Source organism: Trachemys scripta, chromosome 1 (assembly GCF_013100865.1).
Source record: "Trachemys scripta elegans isolate TJP31775 chromosome 1, CAS_Tse_1.0, whole genome shotgun sequence".
NCBI lineage: Eukaryota > Metazoa > Chordata > Testudines > Emydidae > Trachemys > Trachemys scripta.
The window spans coordinates 304,342,423-304,369,252 of NC_048298.1; the positions used below are offsets into that span (position 1 = coordinate 304,342,423).

At 41.4% G+C, this 26,830-nt stretch overlaps 1 protein-coding gene across 6 annotated transcripts in view; it reads left to right on the forward strand.

Annotated features, from left to right (window-relative positions):
• SPATA13 (spermatogenesis associated 13) overlaps positions 1 to 25,260 on the forward strand; it is a 114,688-nt gene extending 89,428 nt beyond the window's left edge. For all 6 annotated transcript variants that reach the window (XM_034758740.1, XM_034758738.1, XM_034758743.1 and 3 more), the window contains 6 exons: positions 876 to 1,055; positions 3,153 to 3,385; positions 10,886 to 11,015; positions 11,711 to 12,083; positions 18,120 to 18,194; positions 20,891 to 25,260. In XM_034758740.1, coding sequence (XP_034614631.1) covers positions 876 to 1,055; positions 3,153 to 3,385; positions 10,886 to 11,015; positions 11,711 to 12,083; positions 18,120 to 18,194; positions 20,891 to 21,072 — 1,173 coding nt within the window. In that variant the 3' untranslated portion in view covers positions 21,073 to 25,260. The remainder of the gene's footprint in view (positions 1 to 875; positions 1,056 to 3,152; positions 3,386 to 10,885; positions 11,016 to 11,710; positions 12,084 to 18,119; positions 18,195 to 20,890) is intronic.
• The last annotated feature ends 1,570 nt before the right edge of the window (positions 25,261 to 26,830 follow it).

Sequence of the window (26,830 nt, forward strand, 5' to 3'; positions counted from 1 at the left end):
ACCTTGGAAAGCATAGGGTTACCATATTTCAGCAAGCAAAAAAGAGGATGGGAGGAGCTCCGCCTTAGCCCTGCCCCATCCTGCCCTAGCCCCGCCCCTGCCCCTCCCACTTCTCCCCCTCAGAGCCTCCAACCCTCCCCCCGCTCCTTGTCCCCTGACTGCCCCCTCCTGGCACCCCTGCCCCTAACTGCGCCCCCAGGACTCCACCCCCTACCTAAGCCTCCCTGCCTCTTGTCCCCTGACTGCCCCCTCCTGAGACCCTCCCCCCCCAAATGCCCCCCAGGACCCTACCCCCTACCTGTACCCTGACTGCCCAAAACCTTATCCACCCCCCCCCCAGAAAGCCCCACCTCGTCTCTTGACTGCCCCCTCCAGAACCTCCCTGCCCCTTCTCCGACCCCCTGGCTCCCTTGTTGTTGGCCTTCGCCTAATGTCTCTGTGAACTTGCTCAGGAACGGCCTGAGCCGCTCGTCCCGGCACGCTGGGCAGCAGTGGGGGAGGAGCTCCAGACTGCCGGAGGCGATCTGCGAATGCAGGGAGGGAGGGAGGGAGTGATCTCTGCTGCAGGGGAGAGGAGGAGTGGCACTCTCTGGCTGTCAGAGCCCCATGTAAGTGGCACCATCCGGCCGGCTGCCCTGTTAGCCGCGCGCGCTCTGCAGGGGGGTGGGGGAAGGGGAGAGTCCGGACATTTACAAATTCCCCCTGGACACTATTTTTAGCTCAAAAAGCTGGACATGTCCGGGGGAATCCGGACGAATGGTAATCTAGGAAAGCAGAGTATCAAATTGAGTTGCCTTGTTCAGTACAAACTCCATTTTCAAGCTCTTGATCTCTTTCAGATTTGATACAAAGAGGTTTTCTTGTTTTATTTCCAGGGATATATTCGGCAGTGTCGTAAACATACAGGAATGTTCACCGCGGCTCAGTTAAACACCATTTTTGGAAACATTGAAGATATTTACAAATTCCAAAGAAAGTTTCTGAAAGATCTTGAGAAACAGTACAACAAAGAGGAACCTCATTTAAGTGAAATAGGATCCTGCTTTCTTCAACATGTATGTCATTTAACTCCATTTTGCTTATGAAATAAACAAAATATGATTAGTAAATGTTAAACTACCATGAGGAAGACACTTTAGTTAGGGCTGATTACATGAAAACATTTAAAATCCCTCCCTTTTTTCCACCTCCACCCTTTGAGTAGGCCTATTTTCCTTGTAAGTGAACAGTCTTTCCATTTTCATAGCTATGGTGATCCCAAGGTCCCAGATGAACAGGACTGTTTCCAACAATCACAGGCAATGTTCCCTCTAATTTTTTCCATCCATATGTGGAATACATTTTTTTATGTGCACTGAGGTATGTGCCTATATGCACCACCAGTAGAAACAAAAATCTTAGATATAATATATATATTTTAAAAGTTACCAGAGGGATAATTACTCCAGCCAGGACAGGTTAGGCATTTTAGAACTCACTACTCAAAGAATTAAATTTAAGTGTAAGAGAAATAAAAATTATGAAATGCATAGACCAGTCAAAACACTAAAATAACACTTTGAAAGAATAAAATTACAGAGCATATATGTGCATTGCAGGAAGTACCAAGAAGTAACAATAATAATAATAATACAAGTATGTGTTGGGAGGTGTGTGAGAAAGAGACAGAGACTGTGTGTGAGTGTGAGAGAGAGAGAAAGACAGAGACTCCGTGTGTGTGTGTGTGTGTGTGTGTGTGTGAGAGAGAGAGAGAGAGAGAGAGACAGAGACTCTGTGGGTGTGTGTGTGTGTGTGTGTGAGAGAGAGAGAGACAGAGACTGTGTGAGCTGGCTTCTGGGGAAATGTCAGAAACAATGCACTGTCTCTTTAAGAAAGGCACTCAGTCGACAGCTACTCACCATTCAGACCACAGCAGCTCCTAGTCCTCCTGAGCCAGACTATCCCCTCTGCCCTGCTCTGCAGAGATGAGGTACAGGGGTGGGGGGAGGGTGACATCCTGAGAGCACCCTCCTCCCTCCCCCACCTTCTGCTCTGCACAGCCAGAAGGAAGGTCCCAGGAGCAGCTGCAGGATGGGCAACATGGGGGGGAGGGGCACTTGAACACATGCTGCCTCCTGTGCACAGAATGGCACTTAAATCTCTCCTGCCTGGCAGCCCAAGCGCACAGCTTACAGGGAACACAGATCACAGGTTAACATTTACATAACTGCAGGCATCTGAGTTGATTTTGTTCTATGAAAACTACTACATCCAGTATCTTCCCAGAGAAAATATTAACCAGGGTGATTGATTAAGGTGAGAAAAGAGTCGCATATCATTGCTAATCACCTACATAACCTCCAAGTAGACTTGAGAAAAAAAGTTTGGCAAATAAAAATGTCACCGAAAAATACATTTTGGAGGGTTCAATAACTATTCATGTATTTGGGTAGAACTCACTGAATAGTTCAGGCTGAAAAATTCAAATTTCAAAGTCATTTTGCTTGAAAAGAAAATGCTGTTCTCCAGTTTGGCCAGTTTAAAAAAAAAAAAGGGTGTGGGGGGAGAAACCCCAAAAATGATCAAATAGAAAAACTAAACAAAAAATTGTTTAGAGTCAATTCAGACATCTCACTCAACTCAAAATGACATTTTTTCAATTTGAAAAAATCTCTTAAAAATTCGTTTGGTTCAAATTGAACTAGATTATCATTATTATTATTTTTAACCAAAAAATCTATTATTCGCTCAGCTTTACCAATAACCATAGGAGGCTTCCAATTTCCAAGGCTCCTCAAAGAAAACTCCTTCTTAAAGTGAGTTTGATTATTGTGATTTTGTGGAGGCCTCTGTTTCAGTGTTCACAGAGAACCCCGTATGACTGAAATTCACAAATCTGGTTAGAGTAAAGAGATATTTGGGTTTTTTCCATTTCAGAAAGCACTGCTAGTCAATGCACTCCCCTGCGATCCATATTAACAGGAGTTTTACCTATTACCAATTGTAGAATAGATTCTTCTGTGTTTTCTAAATAGATTGTTATTCAGTTTGGGTGTAATTTAGCAAACTGTCTAATTAGTGAAACCAGAAGTGTTTTGTAACTTCAATATCGATTTTTGGTTTTGTCTTTTTAAGATGAATGTTTTAGCTAAAGCTTTGGTTTTTCTTTATAGCAAGAAGGTTTTGCCATCTACTCAGAGTATTGTAACAATCATCCCAGTGCCTGCCTTGAGCTTTCCAACCTAATGAAACAGAGCAAATACCGTCACTTCTTTGAGGCCTGTCGCCTGCTTCAGCAGATGATTGACATTGCTATTGATGGCTTTCTCCTTACACCTGTTCAGAAGATCTGTAAATACCCTCTTCAGCTTGCAGAGTTACTCAAATATACTACCGAAGAGCATGGGTGAGAGAATTAAAATGATCTGTTTTAGACCATAATGTTACCTTATTGCTAAAGCAGTCTAAGGTAGATTTGGTCAGGCAGTGGATGACAACCTGGCTCCTTAAGATCAATGGCAAAGCTGTGACTGACTTCAGTGGGGACAGAATTTCACCCAATATGTTTATCATCCTGGGACTATGTGAAAAAATATTTCAGAAACAATATACATGTTAAATAGTCACCCTTGCGTATAAGGGGACTGATCTGGAGAGAGAGAGAGAGAGAGAGGGAGGGAAGAAAGGAAGGAAGGAAGGAGAAGAGATTTGTAAACCAGAGTGGAAAAAATACCAGTGATTCCAAGGGAAAAATGAATAAGGGATACATGTAGGGAAGAAAAGGGAAGAATTAGAAAAGAGAAGTGTCTCAGGGTATGTTTACACAGCAAAGAAAAACCTGCAGCTGGCCTGAACCAGCCGACTCGGGCTTGCCAGGCTCAGACTGCAGGGCTGTTTCATTGCTGTGTTGACTTCCCTCTCACCCCTCACCGTTCTAGAGCCCAGCCAGCCACAGGTTTTTCTTTGCTGTGTAGATATACCCTTAGAGATAGAAGAGGTGAAGATGGTCTTAGAAGAACAACATAAACTGGAAGTGTTTAATAGCATTAAACATTGAAAAATATGTTCAAGGGGAAAAAAGATACTGAAAAATCCTTAAGAAATGGTGTAGTTAGATACTGCAAGAAAAAAGCGGGTGGGGTGGAAGAGGAAACAACCAGTATAGAAAGACTCAATAATTTTGTGGTGGAAAAATATATTAATGAGAGATACCCAGACTATCTACATTCATTGTTACTATCTTCAGTGTAGGAAACAACCCGGGACATAGGAACTTACTCAAGCAAAACTCCCTCCAAAGGTGGTATTGAATATTTTCCGGTGATCTGACAATCACTCGTATATGGATCTTCATTCAGTGTTTGGTTAACTGGCAGCCAGTTCAGGAAATTACCATTTCCTTTGCTATTACTGCACTATTTCTTAACCCTGTAATCCCTTCTCCAGTATATATTTTTCCAGATGATGCCCATGATTCAACTGTCTTGGGTTTTATCAGTTGTTTTGGTCTCTTCCCCACCCCATTTTCCCCTTCAAAATTTCTTCAGAGCCCTCACAAAATTCACTTAGAAAATGCTTATCTGTGCTCTGTGTGGAAAGAGGCAATGGGTTTCCCTTGGTCTGAGCTGTTTAATTTTGTTCACTAAATGTGCAAAGGAACTGAGGCTGTCATTTTCTCAACTCACCATAAGGATCCCAGTTTATCAGACCTAAGAGAGCCTGTGTGGTAACCAGAAACAGACTTTGCCTTCTTCACAGAATCATAGTCAGTGCTGCTTAATAAAGAATGATCTCCTTTCTGTAGAATACTGAGCCAAACTATAGAACTTAATAGAGATTAAATACCTGCTTTAGTTCTGTACAAGTCTCAATAAATTCTGTAGTTTGGTATAAAAACTGTTGAAAGATTATCATTCTCTGTTAAATTATATTATTGTAGTAATTTCTATAAAGCCCTATTTAATATTGGTTTAATCCCCATTATACTCTATAGGACTTTTCTATAATAGATAAGAGAACAAAAGTCTGCAAAACCTGCTTGTATCTTGAGATATACGCAGAACCATTCAGCTACGTGCATTGTTGTTGTTGTCATCATCACCATCATCATCACTCCCATAACTGCATTGGTTGTTGGCGCACCATCATTGATGAGCAATCAACCAATTGTCTCCACCCCGACGATTGTGGGTCAGTGCTTGAGTCTCCACGAACTCCATTCCTGTCCACTCTTTTATGTTGTCAATCCATCTCTTCTTCTGTCTACCTCTTCTTCTCTTCCCCTGTACTGTCCCTTGGAGGATGAGTTTGGATAGGCCAGATGATCTTGTTACATGGCCATACCACTTCAGCTTGCGCTTCTTCACGGTTGTCAGGAGGTCTTCATATGACCCAGTGCATTGGGTAATGATGTTGCAGACCTCTTCATTAGTGATTTGATCAAAGTAGGAGATGCCCAGGATTTTACGGAAGTATCTCGTCTCTACTACCTATATTTTCCGTTCAAGTTCTGCCATAAGGGTTCATGTCTTGCACGCATACAGAGAAATAGAGATGACCAATGCGTGCAGCAGTTTCAGTTTGGATTCCAGGGAGATGTTCTTATTCCTTCAAATTGGCTTTAGCTTTGCCACTGCTGTTGTTTGCGAAGTTCTTGCCCGAATTTCTGCCTTGCATCCTTCATCAGTGATGATTGCCCCCGAATACTTGAATTGTTTCACTGTCTCCAGCTCTTCTCCACTGGCAGTGATATGTGAGCTGATCCTATCACATTTGTTTGTCGTCAGCTTGGTTTTCTCTGCACTGATTTCCATGCCATATTTTGCAGAGGTTTCATCCAATCATTTCACAAGGTTGGCAAGTTCATCTTCGCTGCCTGCCACGCCATCAATTTAATCAGTGAACCGAATATTTGAGATTGTTCACCTCCCAATGCTGACTGTGCATATGTGATCTTCTAGGGCATCACATTCTATGTACGCCAAGTAGATGTTGAACAGTGTGGGTGAAAGAAGGAGCCTTGCCGGACTCCAACAGTGTGATCTTGTGATGCTAAATTTTTGGCTGCAGCTAAGGAAAATCGTCAGGCCAAAGTTCACCAGAACCAAGTTTGACTTAGAAAGACTCAGAGTCCGAAACATTGCAGAGTCATTCGAAGCAATGATCAGCGGAAAATTTGCCCCGCTGCTTGCTCTAGAGGAAGACGTAGAAACAACGACCAACAATTTCAATGCTGTAATGAATGAGGCAGCAATGGACATCCTTGGAGACAGCTGTGAAATCACTCAAGAATGGAAAAGCTACAGATATTGACAACATCCCAGCCTAACTGATGAAATTTGGAGGAGAAATAGTAATGTACTCACCAAGATGTGCAACAAGATCGGCAGACCGGTGAGTGGCCCTCCACATGGACACAGTCACTAATCATCACTCTGCCAAAGAAAAACAACCTGCAATTGTGTCAAAATGACCAGACCATAAGCTTAATTAACCATCCCAGCAAAGTGACGTTGAAAGTCATATTGAACAGATTGAAGCCACAAGCGGAGAATATTATTGTTGAAGACCAGGCTGGCTTTCATGCTGGAAGAAGTACCACAGAACAGATTTTCAACCTTCGTGTTCTATGTGAGAAGTACTTACAACACCAGCAGGACATCTACCATGTCTTTGTTGACTTCAAGACAAGAGTTTGACAGAGTATGGCATGAAGCCCTCTGGGCACCCATGAAGAAGTACAATGTTGGTTGTAAGCTTATTCTTACCATTAAACAACCGTATGCCAAGACCAGCCATGCAGTTCTCCTCAATGGCACAATAGGAGAGTGGTTTTGCACCACTGTTGGAGCCCTGCAAGGCTGCTGCCTTTTGCCCACACTGTCCGACATCTACTTGGAGCATTGTCGTCGTGAAACTTAAAACTAGGAATTTAATTTTGTTCTTTATGATTTCCTGCTAATTTAAGTGATGAATTAATGTGTACTGTGTGCTAGTGCACACTTAGTATGTGGATTGCCTGACTGTAATTTAAACTATAGTCCATTCATTTAGTAAGCAAGCAGTGAATCCGAGTTTCTGGCATACACTCTATAAACCATACAAAGCTGAACTGAGACCTAACTAACTGACTTTACTATGAACTCATGAAAAGCACTGTTATGGGCAAGATCTGTGTGCAAGCTTGGGCTGTCAGAAGTTAAAGGGTGATTTTATCCTCTTGCGCTCCTCCAATATCTTTGTTTATTGTAAAAGCTAGAGGCCAGATAATGTGTTGGTATAAATCAAAATAGCTCCATTGAAGTCATAAATCATTAATAAATAGCCATTCTAAGTACTTCCCTGTGCTGATTTACTTTCTGACTAAATTAAGCTTTTATCTTTAAAAGTTTGTGTTTCTAGCCCTTACGGTTGCAAGGAAAAGGTTCCATCTATGAACCAGTCTGCAGAGACCCAGCCTGAAACAATCTCTCTGAGTCCAACGTTTACAGTATTTACCTTGGAAAAATTCCCATTGAATACAATGAAATTTTTGCTCGTGGACGTAGTGCGGGATTTAGCCCAATAAGAGAGATGGATTATTGCCATTCAGTTCCATGGTTACTGTCATTATTCATCTCCATGATTAACTTGGAAGCCCCATGATATCAATTTGAATACCAGTATGTGTAGCTGTTTCACTGCTGGTAACTTTTGAGCAGGAGCCTCCAGTAATACTGGGCTGTGGGTAGACCTAGGGCAGGGTATCATCAGTCTCCCCCACATTTTCTGTTTCCCTCTCCTCCACCAGACTCACCCACACAACCCAGGCAAAAGAAGATTGTTTTGGATTGGTGGGAGCTGCTTTCTTCTTTATTTAAACTTCAGTATTTTATTTCAAAACTAATTATTATTTTTCAAATGCCCCAAAATGTGTGAGAGGCACCATAGAACAGCTAAAGACACAGAGTTTATAGTCTGCGAGTAATGGCACCTGTTACACAACAAGTGGCAGTAATAAACAGACCAAAAAGAGGGGGACTAAGATAGGAAGGGCAAGGGAAACAGTGATGAGATTGTGCGGTCACTCAATAAGGCATGTCCACCCTTACATTAGTGGGATTTTATTAGTGTTACTCTCACTTCTTATGTGTGATGTTGCAGAAGAGAGAATCAACCCCCTGTTCCTGCTTTGAGCAGGGGGTTGGACTAGATGACCTCTTGAGGTCCCTTCCAACTCTGATATTCTATGATTCTGCAAATTTCCTCTCGTGCTTCTGCCTTACCACCTGCACATGTCTAGATGTGTGTGTTCACAATCCACCTCCCTCTCCCTGTTCAAATACCCACTAGAAACTCTCTTCTGCAACATCACACATAAGAAGTGAGAGTAACACTAATAAAATCCCACTAATGTAAGGGTGGACATGCCTTATTGAGTGACCGCACAATCTCATCACTGTTTCCCTTGCCCTTCCTATCTTAGTCCCCCTCTTTTTGGTCTGTCTATTACAGAAGTGGAGGGGAAGCCAGGGCTCTCAGTCTTGCCCCTCAAACACCTGTTTACATGCAACGGCCCAGCCTGTCAGCAGCCATTAATCAATCCCTCTATGTTCACTGGGAGGTCGGTAAAATGATCCAGTGGCCAATTGATATTGGTATGTTGGTGGATTTGCACAAAACACAGAGCACAGAAAACACCAGCATTTAACAGAAGCACCACGAGAGGGTTCTCATCTTCCTCCCAAACTTCTGTGACCAAGTAGCTTCCCTTACTAGCCACTCTGAGGCAGGATTCCAACGTAAATTGAAGACGGGAATCGCCCTTGTTGATCTGTCCTCGGCATACGACACTGTCTGGAGACAGGGCCTCCTTCTCAAGGTCTCCCGCATCATTCACTGCTGGTGAACGATCTGCCTCTTGGCAGCGATGACTGGGGATCGCTGCTTTAAGGTACACCTTAATGGCCAGATCAGTAGACCAAGAACTCTTAGCTCAGGCATCCCTCAGGGCTCCAGTACTTTTTAATTTATATACCGTGGATATACTAGCAACAGAGTCAAGGAAATTCATGTATGTGGATGATATTTCCCTAGCTGTTCAGCACACAAGCCTACATACCACCAGCTGCACCCTAACCTGAGATCTTAGCAGAGTGGCTGATTCTTTCCAATGCTGGAAATTTATGCCTAATCCAAAAAAAACCCCATGGTAACTGCTTTCCATCTGAACAATAAAATGGCTAATACCAAACTTGATGTGCAGTTCTGCAGTGAGAGCGTCAGCCATGAAGCTAATCCAAAGTATCTTGGTGTTACACTGGACTGGAGTTTGACCTTTCAACAACACCTCGAGAACACCCACGATAAGGTCAGGTCTCGTGTCGCAGTTATCAGAAATTGGCCAGAACATCATGGGGCTCCAGTCCACGGACCTTTTGAACTGCAACAATTGCCTTGTAAAAAGCAACAAAGAGTCCTGTGGCACCTTATAGACTAACAGACGTATTGGAGCATAAGCTTTTGTGGGTGAATACCCATTTCGTCAGACGCAATTGCCTTGGTATATTCTGCAGCTGAATATTGTGCACCAGTGTGGTCTCATAGTAGTCACACTAAACTCCTTGACACTCAACTCAATAATGCTATGGGCATAGTGTCAGGGATGCTCAAATCTACTCCAGTTGACTGGTTCCCAGTCCTATCGCACATCAGCCTCCACAGATTAGAAGAGCTGCTCAGACATCTCACTTTCTTACTCATGTCAATGCAAATTCGAGGATCCCACTGCACCGTGACCTGCAAAACCCACCAAAGACAAAATTAAAATCTTGCAACCCTCTATGGAACCGTATGAAGATCCTTACACCCGACTTTGATGCTGAGGCTCAATGGAGAGTCACATGAAGCACTTTGACCGCTCAAAACAAACAGCTCATCGTTGATCCTCTTGAGGAACTACCAGGTTTTGATTTATGTAGGAAAGACTGGTGCAAATTGAATCGCATCATGACATCTCATGGGAGATGTGAACAAACCCTCTTTAAGTGGAAAATGAGGCATACACTTGTGGTCACCAGGTACAAATGATGGAGCACATCATATCTGAATGTCCCCTTTGTTCTTTTGCCGGGGGCCTGAAGGACATTCCACCAGCTCACTGCTGCGGCAGTGTATGGGCTATCAAACTTAGCAACAACTACAAATTTATATCTATCTACCCAAGCCATGCAGAAGAAGAAGAAGAAGAATCAATCCTTCCTCCTTTCATTTCTCCTTCTTTGTGCTCATGACCCCCTTAACTCACAACAGCTAGGTAGATTTCAGCAACTCCTCATCCTCTGGATCCTTTCATTGGCCTTTCTAAGAAGAATCCTTGTATGAGACAGAAGAGGACATTCCTCTCACCGCCTATAACATTGCAGCTAAGCAGCTGGGACACTAAGCTGTGCTCCCCTTATCAAGTCACCCCAGCCAGTCCCATGCCTCATTCCCAGCTATTGGGGAGGAGGGAGAGGAAAATATAATCTAAAAATAAATTATTAAAGAGAACATTGTTTTACACAACTGGATTCCTGTTATAAATAAACTCTTTGGGTGAAACCATGTCCCCATTGAAGTCGATGGGACTGGTGCCATTGATTTCAATGGAGCCTGGATATCACAGCTTAGGTTTGATTCTCCACCTCCTTGCCCTGTGTGTAGTAATTTACACCTGTGCAAAGTGGGTGATAGGGTAGCATAGAATTATGTAAATGACTATACAAGATGCAAGGTAGTGGGGAATCAGGCCCTTCAGATTTAAGAACTCTGGTTAGGGGGATAAATTGATACTGTAAAGAATCATGCTTCAGACAGTCAGGTAAACTGTGTTGATGTGTTATATCCAGTGCATATAATGTCTTTGAAATCTGCTTCCACTTTACAGTGATTATAACAATATACAGGCAGCGTATGAGGCCATGAAGAATGTAGCATGCCTCATCAATGAGCGCAAACGAAGGTTGGAAAGCATAGACAAGATTGCACGCTGGCAAGTATCTATTGTTGATTGGGAGGTAGGTATCATTCTTCCATTTTCATGAAATATTTAAGATTAAAATGTACTTAAATGACTTCTGGGGGGCATCTTTTTTTCTATGGTAGTAGTTTATGTGCATACATTTCATGTGGTCCTTGGTCAGTTAAAAGTTGAGTTGCTTCATTTGCAATCTGAAGAAATGAGGTTTTTACCCACGAAAGCTTATGCCCAAATAGGTCTTTAAGGTGCCACCAGACTCCTTGTTGTATTTGTAGATACAGACTACCACGGCTACCCCCTGATACTTCATTTGCAATGACTCTATTACTGATTATCTTATGTCTTACTCAGAAAGAGCAACAGTTATAACACGTATTTGTATCTTTAAATTACAAAGATATGTTGAAAGAGAACAAAATGTATTTTCTTTTAGGTTGAGACCATTATATCCGATTCTGATTTCTTGATAGTTTTACAGTCGGGTAACTCCATTGATTTCAACGAAGTTACGCCTGGTTTGCACTGGTGAAACTGAGTGCAGAATCAAACCCATATTTTTTTGTGAATGCAGCTTGATCTACTTTTTATATTTATAGATTTTTAAAAAGTTCATTGAAACTGAAGTACAGTTCTGTCTATCGTGTGACCAAATGCTACAAAAATAATAATTAGTAATATGATCGCTTAAAACTGTGTATTTATTTATTACACATACACTTCTATATATTTTAGGGGCAGGATGTTTTAGCCAGAAGCTCAGAACTGATCCACTCGGGCGAACTGACCAAAATCTCAAAGCAAGGCAAAAGCCAGCAGAGGATTTTTTTTCTTTTTGACCATCAGCTTGTGTTCTGTAAGAAGGACCTGCTGCGACGGGACATGTTATATTACAAAGGTCGGATTGATCTGGATGAGATGGAACTTGTGGACATTGAGGATGGCAAAGATAAGGACTTTAACATTAATATCAAGAATGCTTTCAAAACTGTGAATAGAGCAACAGAAGAGGTTCATTTGTTTTGTGCAAAAAAACAGGAAGATAAGAAAAGGTGGCTGGAGGCATGTGAAAATGAAAGGCGAAGAGTGCAGGAAGACAAAGAAATGGGTGAGTGCAAAGATGTACAGTGTGGGGGGAGGTGTTAAATCAAAAGGCAAAGTTTGGATTTCTCTCCTTTTTGGCTCTGTGCAAATGGGTTCTCACCCTTTTTGGGCAGCTGTGCCTGTTTACTAGATACAAACTTCAGCTATACAAGCAAGTGTCTGTTGTTTCCTATTCAGTTGTGTCAGGTCTGTGATCCTGAGACTGGGGATTGGAGTGGCTGTGGCTCTGTGGTGGGTTACATCTTGCATAACACACAGAGCAGGAGGCAGGATGAGTGCACTGACTGCAGCACAGACTACTCATTGAGAGCAAAAATCTGTCCCCCGCTGAAAAGCTTTGTGGAGGGAGATTCTACAGGGATGGGGGAAGGAATGCTCACTATTTGGTCAGGGAGCAGCAGTAAAACTGCCCCACAGCCACTTTTGCAGCCCTAGATCAACAGTAGCTCCTTAATCCCCATTCTATGGCCTTCCCCTGCTCTCCCGCTAGTCCTCTCAAAGCAGGTATGCAGCAAGAGACCCTGTGTAGCTGACTTCTAGGGCATGGGGTGGGGTGGAATCCCTCAAGCTCCCTCTGACTGCATAGTAGAACTTCATGTAGTTCTACTGGGTTATTGGGGGCCTTCCACAGCTTCAGAGATGTGAGAGAATTCACCTCATGAGGGGGAGCTTAGAGTGCCAGTAACAATAACCTGACATACCAGTACCGAGGGCTTGTCTACAGGTGAAACACTTACAGCAACAGCACTGCAGCTGCACTGCTGCAGCACTTAAGTGGAGACACTGCCTATGCTGACAGGAGGGGTTCTCCCATTGGCATAGGTAATCCACCTTCCCGAGAAGTGGTAGCTAGGTTGATGCAAGAATTCTTCCATCGACCTACCACTGTCTGCACCTGGGGTTAGGCTGGCTTAACTGCGTCACTCAGGAGTGTGGATTTTTCATACCCCTGAGTTATGTAGCTAGGTTGATCTAACTTTTTAGCATGGACTACACTTTATAAGTGAACTAGTGGTTGGCAGCCACTTTTCTAAGAACATTTTGTTATAAAGCCAGGCAGTAGTATCCTTAGGTCTGTGCAACCTATGTAGTATAGCAGCACTCAGCCAAGTTATAGAGGAAGAAAGGCCTAGTCATAAGTGAGGAGGGGAATGGGTAGAACCCTGCATGTCTGACATTGGATAGGGCCTAGCAAATCCTAGGACCAGCTTTGGGCCAAAATGTATTGTGCGTGTGTGTGTGCGCTCGTGCATTTGGGATTTTAATTTAAAATTGTTTGTTTCACAGTTTAATATTGGGCATAACCGCTTCAGTTTAATAAAGTCAGTGGTAAAAGATTCAGCAGAATTGCACTGAGAAAATAGAGACATAAGAGGACAGTAGTGATAGGAAACATAAAACTGATTTTTACATTCCTAAGGCAATGGTGGGAGGGAAAAAATCCCAGTGTGTGTGTGTGTGTAATGTATGATGGCTGCTCTCTGTTATGACATTTATCTTTAATGGGGAGAGCTGGGATAACTCATAAGTAACATTCTTCAGGACTGAAATGGCTCTAAATGACAGCAAATTAAAATCCAAAGTGCTCTGAATGTGATTTCCTGGATGACATAACTCACAAGTCATTAAAACTTTAACATGATTAAGAGCCTTATATTCCCAACCCACCCATAAAATAGGAGCAATCCCTATGTACGCCAAGGCTGATTCTAATCTCACACCAGTGTAACCCCATTGACTTTAATGGACTTCCTCTTGATTTACCCCGGTGTAATTGAAACAAGAATCAGGCCTCTTGTGTATATATTCTAGATAGTGGCTGTTCTCTGTTAGGCCATTATTTTCTCTCCTGCTGAGAAGCTCAATAGTTTATGGCTCTAAAGTTATCCTTCTCCTTATTCATGAAAATAAATGTCATGAGCAATCAGTCATCATTCAACACCCCCCCCACACACACATACACACGCCGCCACGTAATGAAAGAAAAAATCAAGACATTACCAGCTAATATTCCAACATCAGCCTTAACTTTCCCCCATGGACCATACATTACAAGTAGCCAAGAGTAGCTGGTACCCAAAATAAAAGATGGAGCTGAGACAACTAAACAAACTACCTTGCAAATTAGTTTCCCTATTCTCCCTTGCTCTGCAGTGCACTGGGAGCCTATACTCCTGTTGGGCACCCCAGCCATTGTTTTCAGAAGCGGCTTCTACATGGAGTGCACACCCTGCCCAGGCACATACTTATCACTATTGGGCCTATCTCCAGACTACTGAATATTAGCCCAGCGGAGCTCTAAAACAACATGTGCATTGGGGCAGGATGGCTGATGGGAAATAGAAGAACAGTGTTGTGCATTTGGGAACTAATATACAATCTATCCCATTTATCACAACAAAACGACTCAAACTAGCTCAAGCTGTCCAAAAAATGAGGGACTAATAGTGAAAAGACTGTCACATCAAGGAGCGGGGCTCCCTTGTTTACAAAACAAAATACAACATCCCCACTCTACCCCGGCCCCCACTTAATTTCCAAATTCTTGATGGGCCTTAGCTCCATTAAACTTGATGACTGGGCACATTGCAGATGGGGATTTGTGAATTGGACTGGGCACAAGGAGATCAACAGCTAATCTTTGTTCATCTTTGGACCTTTCCAGGGTTCACTTAGCTCCTCCACTTTAGCTTTGTGAGCCAGGATCTGAGCTCTTTATAGCAGTTCCTTTCTGGGGGGTTCCACAAAAATGGAACCAAGAGAGTATGCAGGACAGCCCAAATTTCTAGGCAGTAGCTGTGTCAGTCCCAGAATATTAGAGAAACAAGGCGGGTGAAGTAATCTTTTATTGGACCAACTTCTGTTGGGTAAAAAAGAAATTAAGCTTTCAAGAAGGGGGAGGGATAGCTCAGTGGTTTGAGCATTGGCCTGCTAAACCCGGGGTTGTGAGTTCAATCCTTGAGGAGGCCACTTAGAGATCTGGGGCAAAATCAGTACTTGGTCCTGCTAGTGACGGCAGGGAGCTGGACTCAATGACCTTTCAAGGTCCAGTTCTAGGAGATGGGATATCTCCATTAATTTAATTTATTTAATTTGAGAGCTTGTCTCTCACCAAGCAGAAGTTAGTCCAATAAGAGTTGTTGTTTCACCCACCTTGTCAGCCCAAATACTACACATTTTGGGGATTTTGAAGTGCAGACCAGTAGACCCAGACAGTACTGCTACTGCTGGCGCCTTCTGCTGCTGGCAGAGCTATGTACAGTTTATCAAAACTCATATGGTGGGAGAGAAGGTTTGGAACCTTCCTACAAGAAAACACATGGGTGATTGGGTGCCAAACCTTCCCCCAAAAATAATATTGCAACAAAAATAGCCACATAAAAAGGCCTGAGACTGATAAGATTGAGGAATACCATTCTAAGGAAAGTTGCAGCAGCCAAATCCCTGAATTTTTTATTTTACATATTATATTTGAATGTATAATCTCATGACTTAACTGGCAGTGGGCATTATAATAATGATGACAATAATAACTTAGCATTTATAGAGGGCTTGATCATGCATATCTTGTAGTCCCAACATTTCCATTGTGTTCAATGCAAGGAGTGCAAGTTAGGGATTTATATCTACAAAACATTGTACAAATATTAATTAGTGATGTGTGTAGCAAACAAAAACAGAATAATAAGAAAATGTATTTTCTATAATGTTAGATTCATAAATCCAGCTTTATATATCACTGCATATATGTGTGACATGTAGGCTGCTGTAAAATATCCTTTATCAGACATTTCAAATGCTTGTTCAGACCAGGAGCACCAGAAGCTCCCTAGAAGTTAGAGGAGTTACCAGCGCCCAAAACATGGCCCTGCCCCCGCTCCTCCTCTTACTCCCAAGGTCCCACCCCGCATCGCTTGCCCTTAAGGCAGGTAAAAAGTGGTAGGCTGTAGCCCTCCCACTTTTAAAAGTGATGGGGCCATGCCTCCTGGCCGCCCCGTTCCAGCGCCCATGGTTCAGACCTAGTAGTATCCTGTGTTATATAGATATCTTATGCTATAGAAGGGATGGTTCAAATTTAATGTCCAAACCCACTTTATTTATGTTGATATGCCCTCATAAGTCTCTATGGCTTGGATCGCTTCTCCATTACCCAGGAGAGTTTGTTTTCTAAAATTTCACTTTTTTGGCATAGTTGAAGACTATCCTTTAGCCAAAGCCAGTGGAAGACCTCTGGTATTCTCAACCTCAAATATCTTGTTTGATTTTGTAATTTATCATGCTGGAATTCAGATGAAGTCTCTAATTTAACTATTCAAGGAACAAATAAATCACTCTTCAAATTCTAAAGCTTGAATGACTAGTTCTGTTTCAAAGACATTTCAGTAGAGGTCAGAGCCTCCCAAACCATATCCAACTCTTCTGAGCTATTATAAGTGCATGCTGGGAATGGGCCACAACCAGCAGCTCTTTCTCCAAAACCACTAATGGTAGATCTAAGAAAACAGTCTGCTTCCTGTTGCTGCAAATTTTTGAATTCTTTGGCTGCTTTTTTGTCTCCAGGAAGAGAGAAAAGAATTGAATAATTACAAATGAAAAAAAAGGAATAACTGGTAACTGAAAGAGTATGGTCAGATTATATTAAAAACAGTCGCCTGAGGGATGTAACTCCTCCATGAATGCAGGCCAAAAAGTGCAGGGAATTCAAAATAATTGAAAAGTGTGAATGAAGAGCAGAATGGAATCCAAGTGGCTGCTTTGTTGGGTCACCTGGCTTTCGGTTGAAGCACTTTGCAGTCCATTGTATATATATGAATGGAACGAGAAGCACCACACACACCTTTTTAGTTGTGCTAATATAACACATTCATATGCTGCAAACAACATGCACAGTTATTAGATGAATCTCACACATAGGGAGATGGAACTAGAACATCAGTACTTGAACTCCAAAAACATAGTCCATTAGATGTAAGGAAAAATTCCTCTAGCTACACTAATAGCAGGTGCCTGTCCTCTTTGGGAGCCAGCCTCTCTCAGCCACATTGAAATCCCTCAGACACTTAACAATTTACTGTAATGTACTAGTGTTAGGTTAGACCATGGTATCATGTAACATGACACTGACCATGTAAGTGTGTAAACAAGTGTATTTAATATCCCTCAATACACTGACATGCATAACACACACCAAAGAAGGCTACAAGCTCATTGTTAAAAGAAAACACCACCTGGTTTGTTCAAGCTGAAGACATTATATTTTGTAAAATGCCAGTTTAACAGTGACGTAGTTTGAAATTCATTCATATTCTTAGAGTAGCTTTTCAGCTTTTAAAATATATATTTTTATTAAATTTGGATCAACATAGATAAAATGTATAACACCAATACAGTAAACACAGGAACAGCAAAAATTGAAGTGTTGGTCTGAGGAAAATGGGTTCAGTTTTCTTTTACAGAATACAAGCAGGATTATGTCTATACATACTGTAACCTTGCTTTTCTCTTACCAGCTTTACACCAGTATAACTCTAATGACTTCATTTAGTTATCCCAGGTTTACCCCAGTGTGAGTGAGAAGAGAATCAAGCCTCATATTTATCTCTCCTAGCAATCCAATAGCTGGTTTGTGGATCCATTGGCCCCCAAAGTGTCATAAATCCACATAATCTTCCTAGGTGTTAGTTTGCTTTGTCATCACCAATTTAGCTGGGAGAGTTGTAAAATGACAAGTAGCTAGTCAGATCCCCAATGACCACCAGCTGGAGATAATTATTTCAGCACAGGTTGGCATCAATTTGTGCTCAAAGGGCCAAATTAGTATCTCAGTTATGCCAATGAAATGCCAGAGTTAAACTGGTGAAACAGTAAAATCTGGACCTGTATTTCTCAAAAACATATGGTACATTACTATTAAGAATTATTTAAAAATCACTAAAGTATATTTTAAAATAGTTTGCGCTCAAATGTTTTTTAATTTACTGTTATCAAATAGCAGATACAATATCTTAATACTGAGACCCTAATGTACTTTAAAATCCAGGAATGGAAATATCAGAAAATCAAAAGAAACAAGCCATGCAAAATGCGAGAAAATCAAGGCATGGAAAAATTAAAGGTGAGTACAGTATTTAAGTATTATTGTAAGTTTTAAATATATCATTTATTTTTTCAGTATTGAACTTATGATGAAAGATATTTGTAACCCTTCTGCCAGTCACAGTTGGCAGCAACAAGGGCCGGGTTCAGTATCGAGGGGTTCCTTTTCAACAATACAATGCAAAACCGGCTTGAGCCCCCACCCAGTGACCTGGGACAATTACACATCATCCCGGGGCACCTCTAAGAGGCAATACTTTCCCTCTTGCAAGCACAGAGTCTGAGTGTAGCAAAAAAAATTTTTAATAAAAGGAGGGAGGTAACTCGGCATTAATTTGGGGAAACATCCCAAACAGGACACATAAACCATGAGCGAAAGACCCACCCCCCAAGTACGTTGGGCAGTGTTCTTAAGTTCAGCAACCCCAAAGTCCCTTTAATGTGCTCATCCCTTCTCTGCACCCCACTCACAGTTGTCCTTGGACAGTGCAGACCCAGAGTTCAGAGATGTATCTGCAGTGTCCACCTCCCACCTTGGCTGGAGGTGGGGGGTGTAAGGAGGCACCTTACTCATGCCACTGCTCGGGCACTCATTCACCGGCCCTCTCTGCCAGCCACCCTTCTGCCCACTCACCCTGCTTCACCACCAGCTGCCCTACTATCTTCAGGGCCCACCACTTAACACAGCTGTCAGTGACTTCAGCTGTTAGTGGGGGAGCCTCACTGCTGATGCACACTGGGCAGTCTCTTACATCAGAGACACTGTCCCAAAGCAGGTCTCATACTTAGACCTAGGTATCAGTGATTTCAGCCCTGCAGCATGTAACAAGACTCTCAATTGAGTCTAAATTAGCTCTGTTATTACACAGTAGAGAGAGGAAGAGTCTGATGGTGTCTGGGACCCTTAGGCAGGGCCCACACAATGGGCTGGTCTACACCGGGGGTGGGGGGGAATCGATCTAAGATATGCAACTTCAGCTACACAAATAGCGTAGCTGAAGTCAAAGTATCTAAGATCGAATTACCTGGGGTCCACATGGCGCAGGATCGAGGGCCGCGGCTCCCCTGTCGACTGCGCTACTGTTGCTCGCTCTGGTGGAGTTCCGGAGTCGACGGTGAGCGCGTTCGGGGATCGATATATTGCATCTTAACGAGACGCAATATATCGATCCCGGATAAATTGATTGCTACCCACCGATACGGCGGGTAGTGAAGACGAACCCAATGAGGGACAAGTACCTGTTCCTATCCTGTCTCAACTCACTGGGCTTTGGAACCCATGTCCCCTGCCTAGCGAGTGCTGTTTAGTTGAGGGTGAGTCCCACGATTGGGAAATGCCAAGTTCAGTTCTCCTGCCCTTGATTCACATAAGGATAACAACGCTTTATTACTCCTGCCCCAATAACAAGGAGACTGGGGATCCCACACCGCCAAAAATGACCATTTTGGCAAGCAATCTCATCATGCCAAGCACCTAGGCCAGGTGGGTGTGCCCATGCAAACGAGATCGGCTCCTGAAGTCCTCTTCCACAGCTCATCACTAGATGTCAAGGGAAAGCTCATTCAGACTCTGCTTACATATTCAAATATAGTCATTCTCTTTGATCCTTTCCAAATCTCTTTTGGGGTTAGACTTTCTAAAGTGATTTTATTTAGCATGTATTTCAACTTCAAAGCCCTTTATAAACTATTTACTAAATAATCCTCACAAAAGCCTTCAGACAGGCAAGTTAGTATTAGCCCCACCTAAAAGAAGACCTGAAGTTGAGTGATTTGCTTAAAGGTACAGAGGGTGTCAGTGGTTTAGATGGGATTAGAAACTCAGGAATCCCTGGTTCCATTCCCATGTTCAGACCCTTCCACCCAAGTTCTCTCTAGAATTCAACACTGTTGATTTAAAATATTCTTTGGACCGAGATGTTGTTGTATTCAAAATAAAATTCTAAATGGTTTTGTGTGTGTGTGAGAGAGATTTGGATACTTTTTGATGGGTTGAGTGGATGAGTTGAGCAGCTGGGAGTCAGCCTGGGTCTGAGTGGGCAGATGGTTAGGGTGCTTTCCTGGAAGATTGGAAGAGGCATGACTTTTGTCTTTGTTCAAATTCATCAATGTCAAAATTTTGATCTGCAGTTGATAGATTCTTATATGCATATTAATATGTAAACATATCTATCTCTCAATATATATGAATAAATGGCATGTTACAAATTGGGCCAGATTTTCAGGTCAATGGCTGTAAAATATTGATCAGGAGATTGTGATCTCAATACTCAAATGTCAAAGTCAGGGAGCATTACCTTGGAAAACTATTTTCCCCTCCAAGGTACCTTTTCTTCACCAGTCAGAACATTTTACATAATATTACCCAGCTATTGCTTAAAAAGTCGAAGTGTCTGCTACATTAACTATCTTTCCTCTTAAAAGCACAATGCTCCTGCATGTGTCTGGTTTTGTGAAACTACTGCTGATTTTCTGGACACTACTGTAAAGTTATTTGAGGTCATACAATTATTTGTTTTTTACCCAATCAAAATTAAGACCAAAATAGAAAAGTGGAAAGTCAGATATGATAAGATCTGATCTACTCCTATTGACTATGATGGCAAGTTTCAGACTTCATTGAGAGCTGCATTTGGCCCATATGCTCTGTGCATTTTCTCTGGGTTGATTACTTTGTCATTTGTCTCACACATTCTTCATTTTTTCCTTCTGCAGGTATAAGTTATAATGGATGTCCCATGCCTCCTCCACACCAGAGTTTACATCCTATTCATCAACGCCACATCACTGTCCCCACCAGCATTCCACAGCAGCAGGTCTTTGCCCTGGCAGAACCCAAACGAAAGCCATCCCTTTTCTGGCACACCTTCAACAAACTTACCCCATTCAAGAAATGAGAGGGCCAAAGTCATTGGAAGGACGTTGGCTGAAGGAGAGATGTCTTCCTGAGAAGAACCTTTGGGACATAGTTGAACATGTTTGAGCTGGAAAACCATGAATTCTCTCTTTTGGAGGTAAAGACCTAGCTCTGCCTGAGCCAAAAACATCACCTTTGTCTAGAAGGAAAATGAAGTTCATGAGGTTCTATGATGAAGAATCCAGATGGTTCTGAAGTAAATGTTGACATGCGTCAATAAGCATTGCTAATGAGGAGCACATCACTTGGTGACGAAGGCAAATTGCTGTTATTCTATAGTAGCAGCATCTAATCTCTCTTTTTAGTCGCACTGCATTAATGGTAGGGTCATTTGAACATTTCATTTTTCTTAATAGTGAATTGATGGCCAAATTTAGGATTAGGAAGGAATTCTTCCCTCAGGGCATATTGGCAAGGGACTTTAGGAGATTTTTCTCTTCCTTTGGATCACTGAGCAGGGGTCATCCATCAGGATCAGGTGAGTGAATTCCACCTGATTTAACTTGATGTGGATGCAGAAACTAGTGGACCTTAACACTTCCTGTCTTTTTCAATGTTTCTTTACATTTGCCAAATGGCAATAGGAAGTCCCGCAAGGCCTTATCTTCTAGGTTAGAACAGAGACATTTTTTGACTCCATGTTACGGAAAATGAACAAAAAAGACTGCAAGGATTTATGTATTTACTGCATACAAGGACTGGAAAGAGGAAGGACCCACCAAATGATTCTTTCCAACCAAGGCACCATACTGCATTCTAGTATGCACTTCCATATACATTTCATTTCTTGCCCACACCTCTTATCCTGTGACACTCTTCTCTGTAATTCCAGTATGCCTGTGTTTCAGTATAAAAACTAAAGTGTTTTGTTTTTTTAATCAAATGAAGATAATGTGAACATACAAAAATGCAAAGTTAAGGAACCATGAGAGACTGCTGGCACTAGATAGCTTTGGTTATATAATTCACACTTTAACTGGAAAGTTGTATATGGATGGAATTTAAAGTGTATGAACTGTAACAAAAGTTTCCATCAAGTTCCTGAAGCTGTCTTTGATTCTGAGCCTCTTACACATCAGTCAAGTGACAGTGGGTTTTTATTACTTCAAAATGTTAAAGAGAAGATGCCACCAGTATGGACAAAAGACGTTGGTGGAATCAGAAATGGGCTTTGACTGAGAACCATCAGTTTCTCTTGGAGAAGGATGACTTTTTTTTTTTTTTTTTTTTTTTTTTTGCGCTAAGGTCAGCTCTGGCCAGGATCTGTAATACATGGTTTGATTTGAAAGAATACATTTAAAAAAAATCCAGTATGAGAAAATAGGATCTTGGAACTGGCAGCACTGATTTTTCCCAGTGGTCATGTGTAGTTCTCATTAATGCTAATGAGAGTTATTAAAAAGTATGGAAGAGAGACTCCATAGGTTTCAGCACTGGTTTGTAAAGGATTTATTTCAAATATTTTACCATTACAAGATTCCTATGCTGCTGATTAGGGGCATTATCTAATAATAAAGGCAGTTCCAGGAGTGGTCTTTGACAAATGAACAAAATCTTCTTTGCCATGAATGTGTAAAAATATGTGAAGAACAAATAATAGATTAATGGGCAGGCATCTTATTGACAATGTAAAAAGCCTTATTTTAAACTCTGCTGTTGTTACTCTTTCTATTTTTACTTGTAGCCAGTCTTGTAGAGTCCAAAAGTTGGAGTGTAAAATAATTTAATAACCATAGTAGCTTCTACAAAGCATGAACAAGCTAACTGAGGATGCACACCAATAAATGTTTGTCAATAGATGTGTTAGAAAAATACTTACACTTCAATTTTCGATGAATACATACATGACCTTTTACTAACAAGTGGTTTTAACTTTAAGTAATGCATTTTGGGAACAGTACATTTGAAATGCCTTCTGTACTTAGCTTATCAATAACTGGGAAGATCTGCTGATGTTAAACTGAATTGTCCAGTGTGTGGTAAACCTTAGTGCTTGTGCTTTTTTCCTATTTATTAGTAGAGTGAAAACTTGAAATGTTTGAGAACTGCTTCATGGCAGATCAAATTATTCACAGGCATTTTTTTTCTAAGCAATGATCCAATTTGAAAAAAAGTGTGCGGGAAAGCCAGCGAAACAACTTGCTGGGTATTTTTTTAATGTCTGTGTAATATAAGCCAACTCCTTTCAGATTTTTTAAAGATAATTCTGAATGTTCAGTGTAAGTATAGGACTGTATTTCCAGATGAAGGAACCTAAACTTGTGCTCCCACTAAAATGGGTAGCCATGTTGTATTTCTCAGTAGCCATTTGTCTGCACAGTTGCTCAGTTCTGCTGTACGAGTGCAAGTTACGCACATGCAGTAGGCAAGCAGACGTTTTTGAAGTCCTAGCTTCACCACACACATTTGGAAAGTTTTGCCCTAGACACAGGAAAAGATTCCTGGGCTGCATTGTACACCCAGCTGTTCCTCCACCCCCTCAGCTTTCTATGTCATGCTGGCATGAGCCTAAAGAGTTTGAGAGGCACATCCATGGTTACACACTTGTCTTAGATAAAAACTATTCCACTCCAAAAAGCTAGTCCCTGTGGCAATACTGGAAAGCAAGTTAGATTTCTGAATGTACTTACTGGCATGTGAGAACCTATAAAGACTCTTCTTTGCATAGCGGTGCTTAGCCTTGGAAATGAAGGCAAAGGTTTGAATGTGCTTTTGGACGCACGAGTTCCTTTCTTCAGGAGAACCTCATTCATTTCAATGAGATGCAAGGCAAAGCATTTCACGATGCAGATTATTCAGGATAAGTTTTATGTACAGTATATTGCATATGCATCTGGTTTATTTATCATGTTCTGTGTGTCTTTCCATGCAGCCTAATCTTGCACCAGGTGGGAAAAAGAGAGATCAATATGGCATGTTTATGTACATTTTATTGACTAATTTATTCATCCGTGGTCTAAGAATGTTCTCACCTGATGGCAGGATGACACAAAATGGGCCAAAGGGAGACTCCATCACAGGGTTTTGAAGATATCATAGTTAAACACTCAGTTACATTATCCAACAATCAAAGCACCTATTAACCAAGAAGTTCAGCATGATTGTAGAGTCTTCATGGGAGAACAGTTGCAAATTAAATATGATGGGTAGTAATTTATCAAAATCTACCTTGAAAAGAACCTTGTCATTATCTGACTCCTGATGAAATGGCTTTTCATGTGCATATCAATAGAAAAATCAGAATTCAATAACTATTAATGTCATCCTATTTTTCTTTGCTTTAAGTTATTTCATGTTCTAATGCAACAATTAAGCACAGCTGTGCCTCATGTAGGTAAAGCACAGGCTGGGGAGAGCCTTCCTTATTACCTATTGAGCAGATAACCTCAGACTTTTATGCTTGAAAAGCATTAAAACAATCTTCCTTGAATGTGTTTCCTTTGGGTTGGGATAATGCCAAAACGTAACTGCATCTAAGAGTTTTCATCTTACTACAAAATAAGTTTGTTTTACAAGTGGCTTTTGCCATGCTGAATTTCACATTGATTTTTAACAGTGAAAAGCAGTGAAGGAGTTTGAAGATAGAATACACAAATATTCCACATTTACTTATTTTTTAAATGATCATAACTTGGAGTTTGGGAGCCAAAGGTTCTTCGCCATAACAAATACATTACCTTTCATTGACTGCCTTTCTTTTTCTATGTCTGTGGCATTTGTATTTACGAGATGCCTTCTGAATGATCCTGTAATTTAAGACTCTTTGTTGTAAATATTAGAGATGACTTGCATATGTATTTTACTTGACAAATGTTTTTGTAACATTTTATCTTATGTACATGCTTTGTGAATCTTACCATCTGCGTGCTGTTACACATAAATCAAGTGTCATGGCTACAGAACAGATGAATTGGCTGTTGACAGCTAAAGTACAATGTATAGGACTGCGGTGACTTGTTCTGAAGTAATCAGTGTGTTGCAAGATTTATTTCCGCTTAATACGTGGTTTGTCAAAATGAATCTATTTTCTGGAAATGAGTACAAACCTACATTTGCATTATTTTGTTCTTACTGTATGTTTTAATTAAATAATGGACAAAACTGATATTCCTCAGCAGTTTGTCTTATAAAATTATATTGTGCAGTTTTAAAAAATGTTGGTGGCTGGGTTTTTTGTCTGTCTTTTCACAGGGGTTTTAAATACTTCTATTATCACATTTCTTTAGAGCAAAAATGTCATATTCTCCTCTATTGGTTTTATGATTGTACCCACCTACACTGTATAGCCTGGACTAATTTTAAACAAAACCACTTAAGTTTGACTCCAGAGTTTAACTCCTCATCATTAAGAAAATATTTTAAACCTGGTTTTGCCCCAACTATGTGTCTCTACCATCATTGCTCCTTGCCAGCTTTCATCTGACAGACAGTACCCATCAGTACCCCTTGGAAGTAAATATAAGCATAGCATTTTCTGGTACTAATGAAATTGGTGCTGAACAGAGGATAATTTCATTTTGCAGCAACTTTTGGGGTTTCAGAATTTTCCCTTCCACGTGGGAATAAAAACAAAATTTTGAACATTTTTTCTAAAATGGAATTATGTCAGGGGAGGTGTGTGTATGTGTGCATGCACATGCATGCTGTCGGCTGGACAGTGGGTAGAGATTCATAGATTCATAGATTATAGGACCGGAAGGGACCTCGAGAGGTCATTGAGTCCAGTCCCCTGCCCGCATGGCAGGACCAAATACTGTCTAGACCATCCCTGATAGACATTTATCTAACCTACTCTTAAATATCTCCAGAGACGGAGATTCCACAACCTCCCTAGGCAATTTGTTCCAGTGTTTAACCACCCTGACAGTTAGGAACTTTTTCCTAATGTCCAACCTAGACCTCCCTTGCTGCAGTTTAAACCCATTGTTTCTGGTTCTATCCTTAGAGGCTAAGGTGAACAAGTTCTCTCCCTCCTCCTTATGACACCCTTTTAGATATCTGAAAACTGCTATCATGTCCCCTCTCAGTCTTCTCTTTTCCAAACTAAACAAACCCAGTTCTTTCAGCCTTCCTTCATAGGTCATGTTCTCAAGACCTTTAATCATTCTTGTTGCTCTTCTTTGGACCCTTTCCAATTTCTCCACATCTTTTTTAAAATGCGGCGCCCAGAACTGGACACAATACTCCAGCTGAGGCCTAACCAGAGCAGAGTAGAGCGGAAGAATGACTTCTCGTGTCTTGCTCACAACACACCTGTTAATGCATCCCAGAATCATGTTTGCTTTTTTTGCAACAGCATCACACTGTTGACTCATATTTAGCTTGTGGTCCACTATAACCCCTAGATCCCTTTCTGCCGTACTCCTTCCTAGACAGTCTTTTCCCATTCTGTATGTGTGAAATTGATTTTTCCTTCCTAAGTGGAGCACTTTGCATTTGTCTTTGTTAAACTTCATCCTATTTAACTCAGACCATTTCTCCAATTTGTCCAGATCATTTTGAATTATGACCCTGTCCTCCAAAGTAGTTGCAATCCCTCCCAGTTTGGTATCATCCGCAAACTTAATAAGCGTACTTTCTATGCCAATATCTAAGTCGTTGATGAAGATATTGAACAGAGCCGGTCCCAAAACAGACCCCTGCGGTACCCCCACTCGTTACTCCTTTCCAGCAGGATTGGGAACCATTAATAACAACTCTCTGAGTACGATTATCCAGCCAGTTATGCACCCACCTTA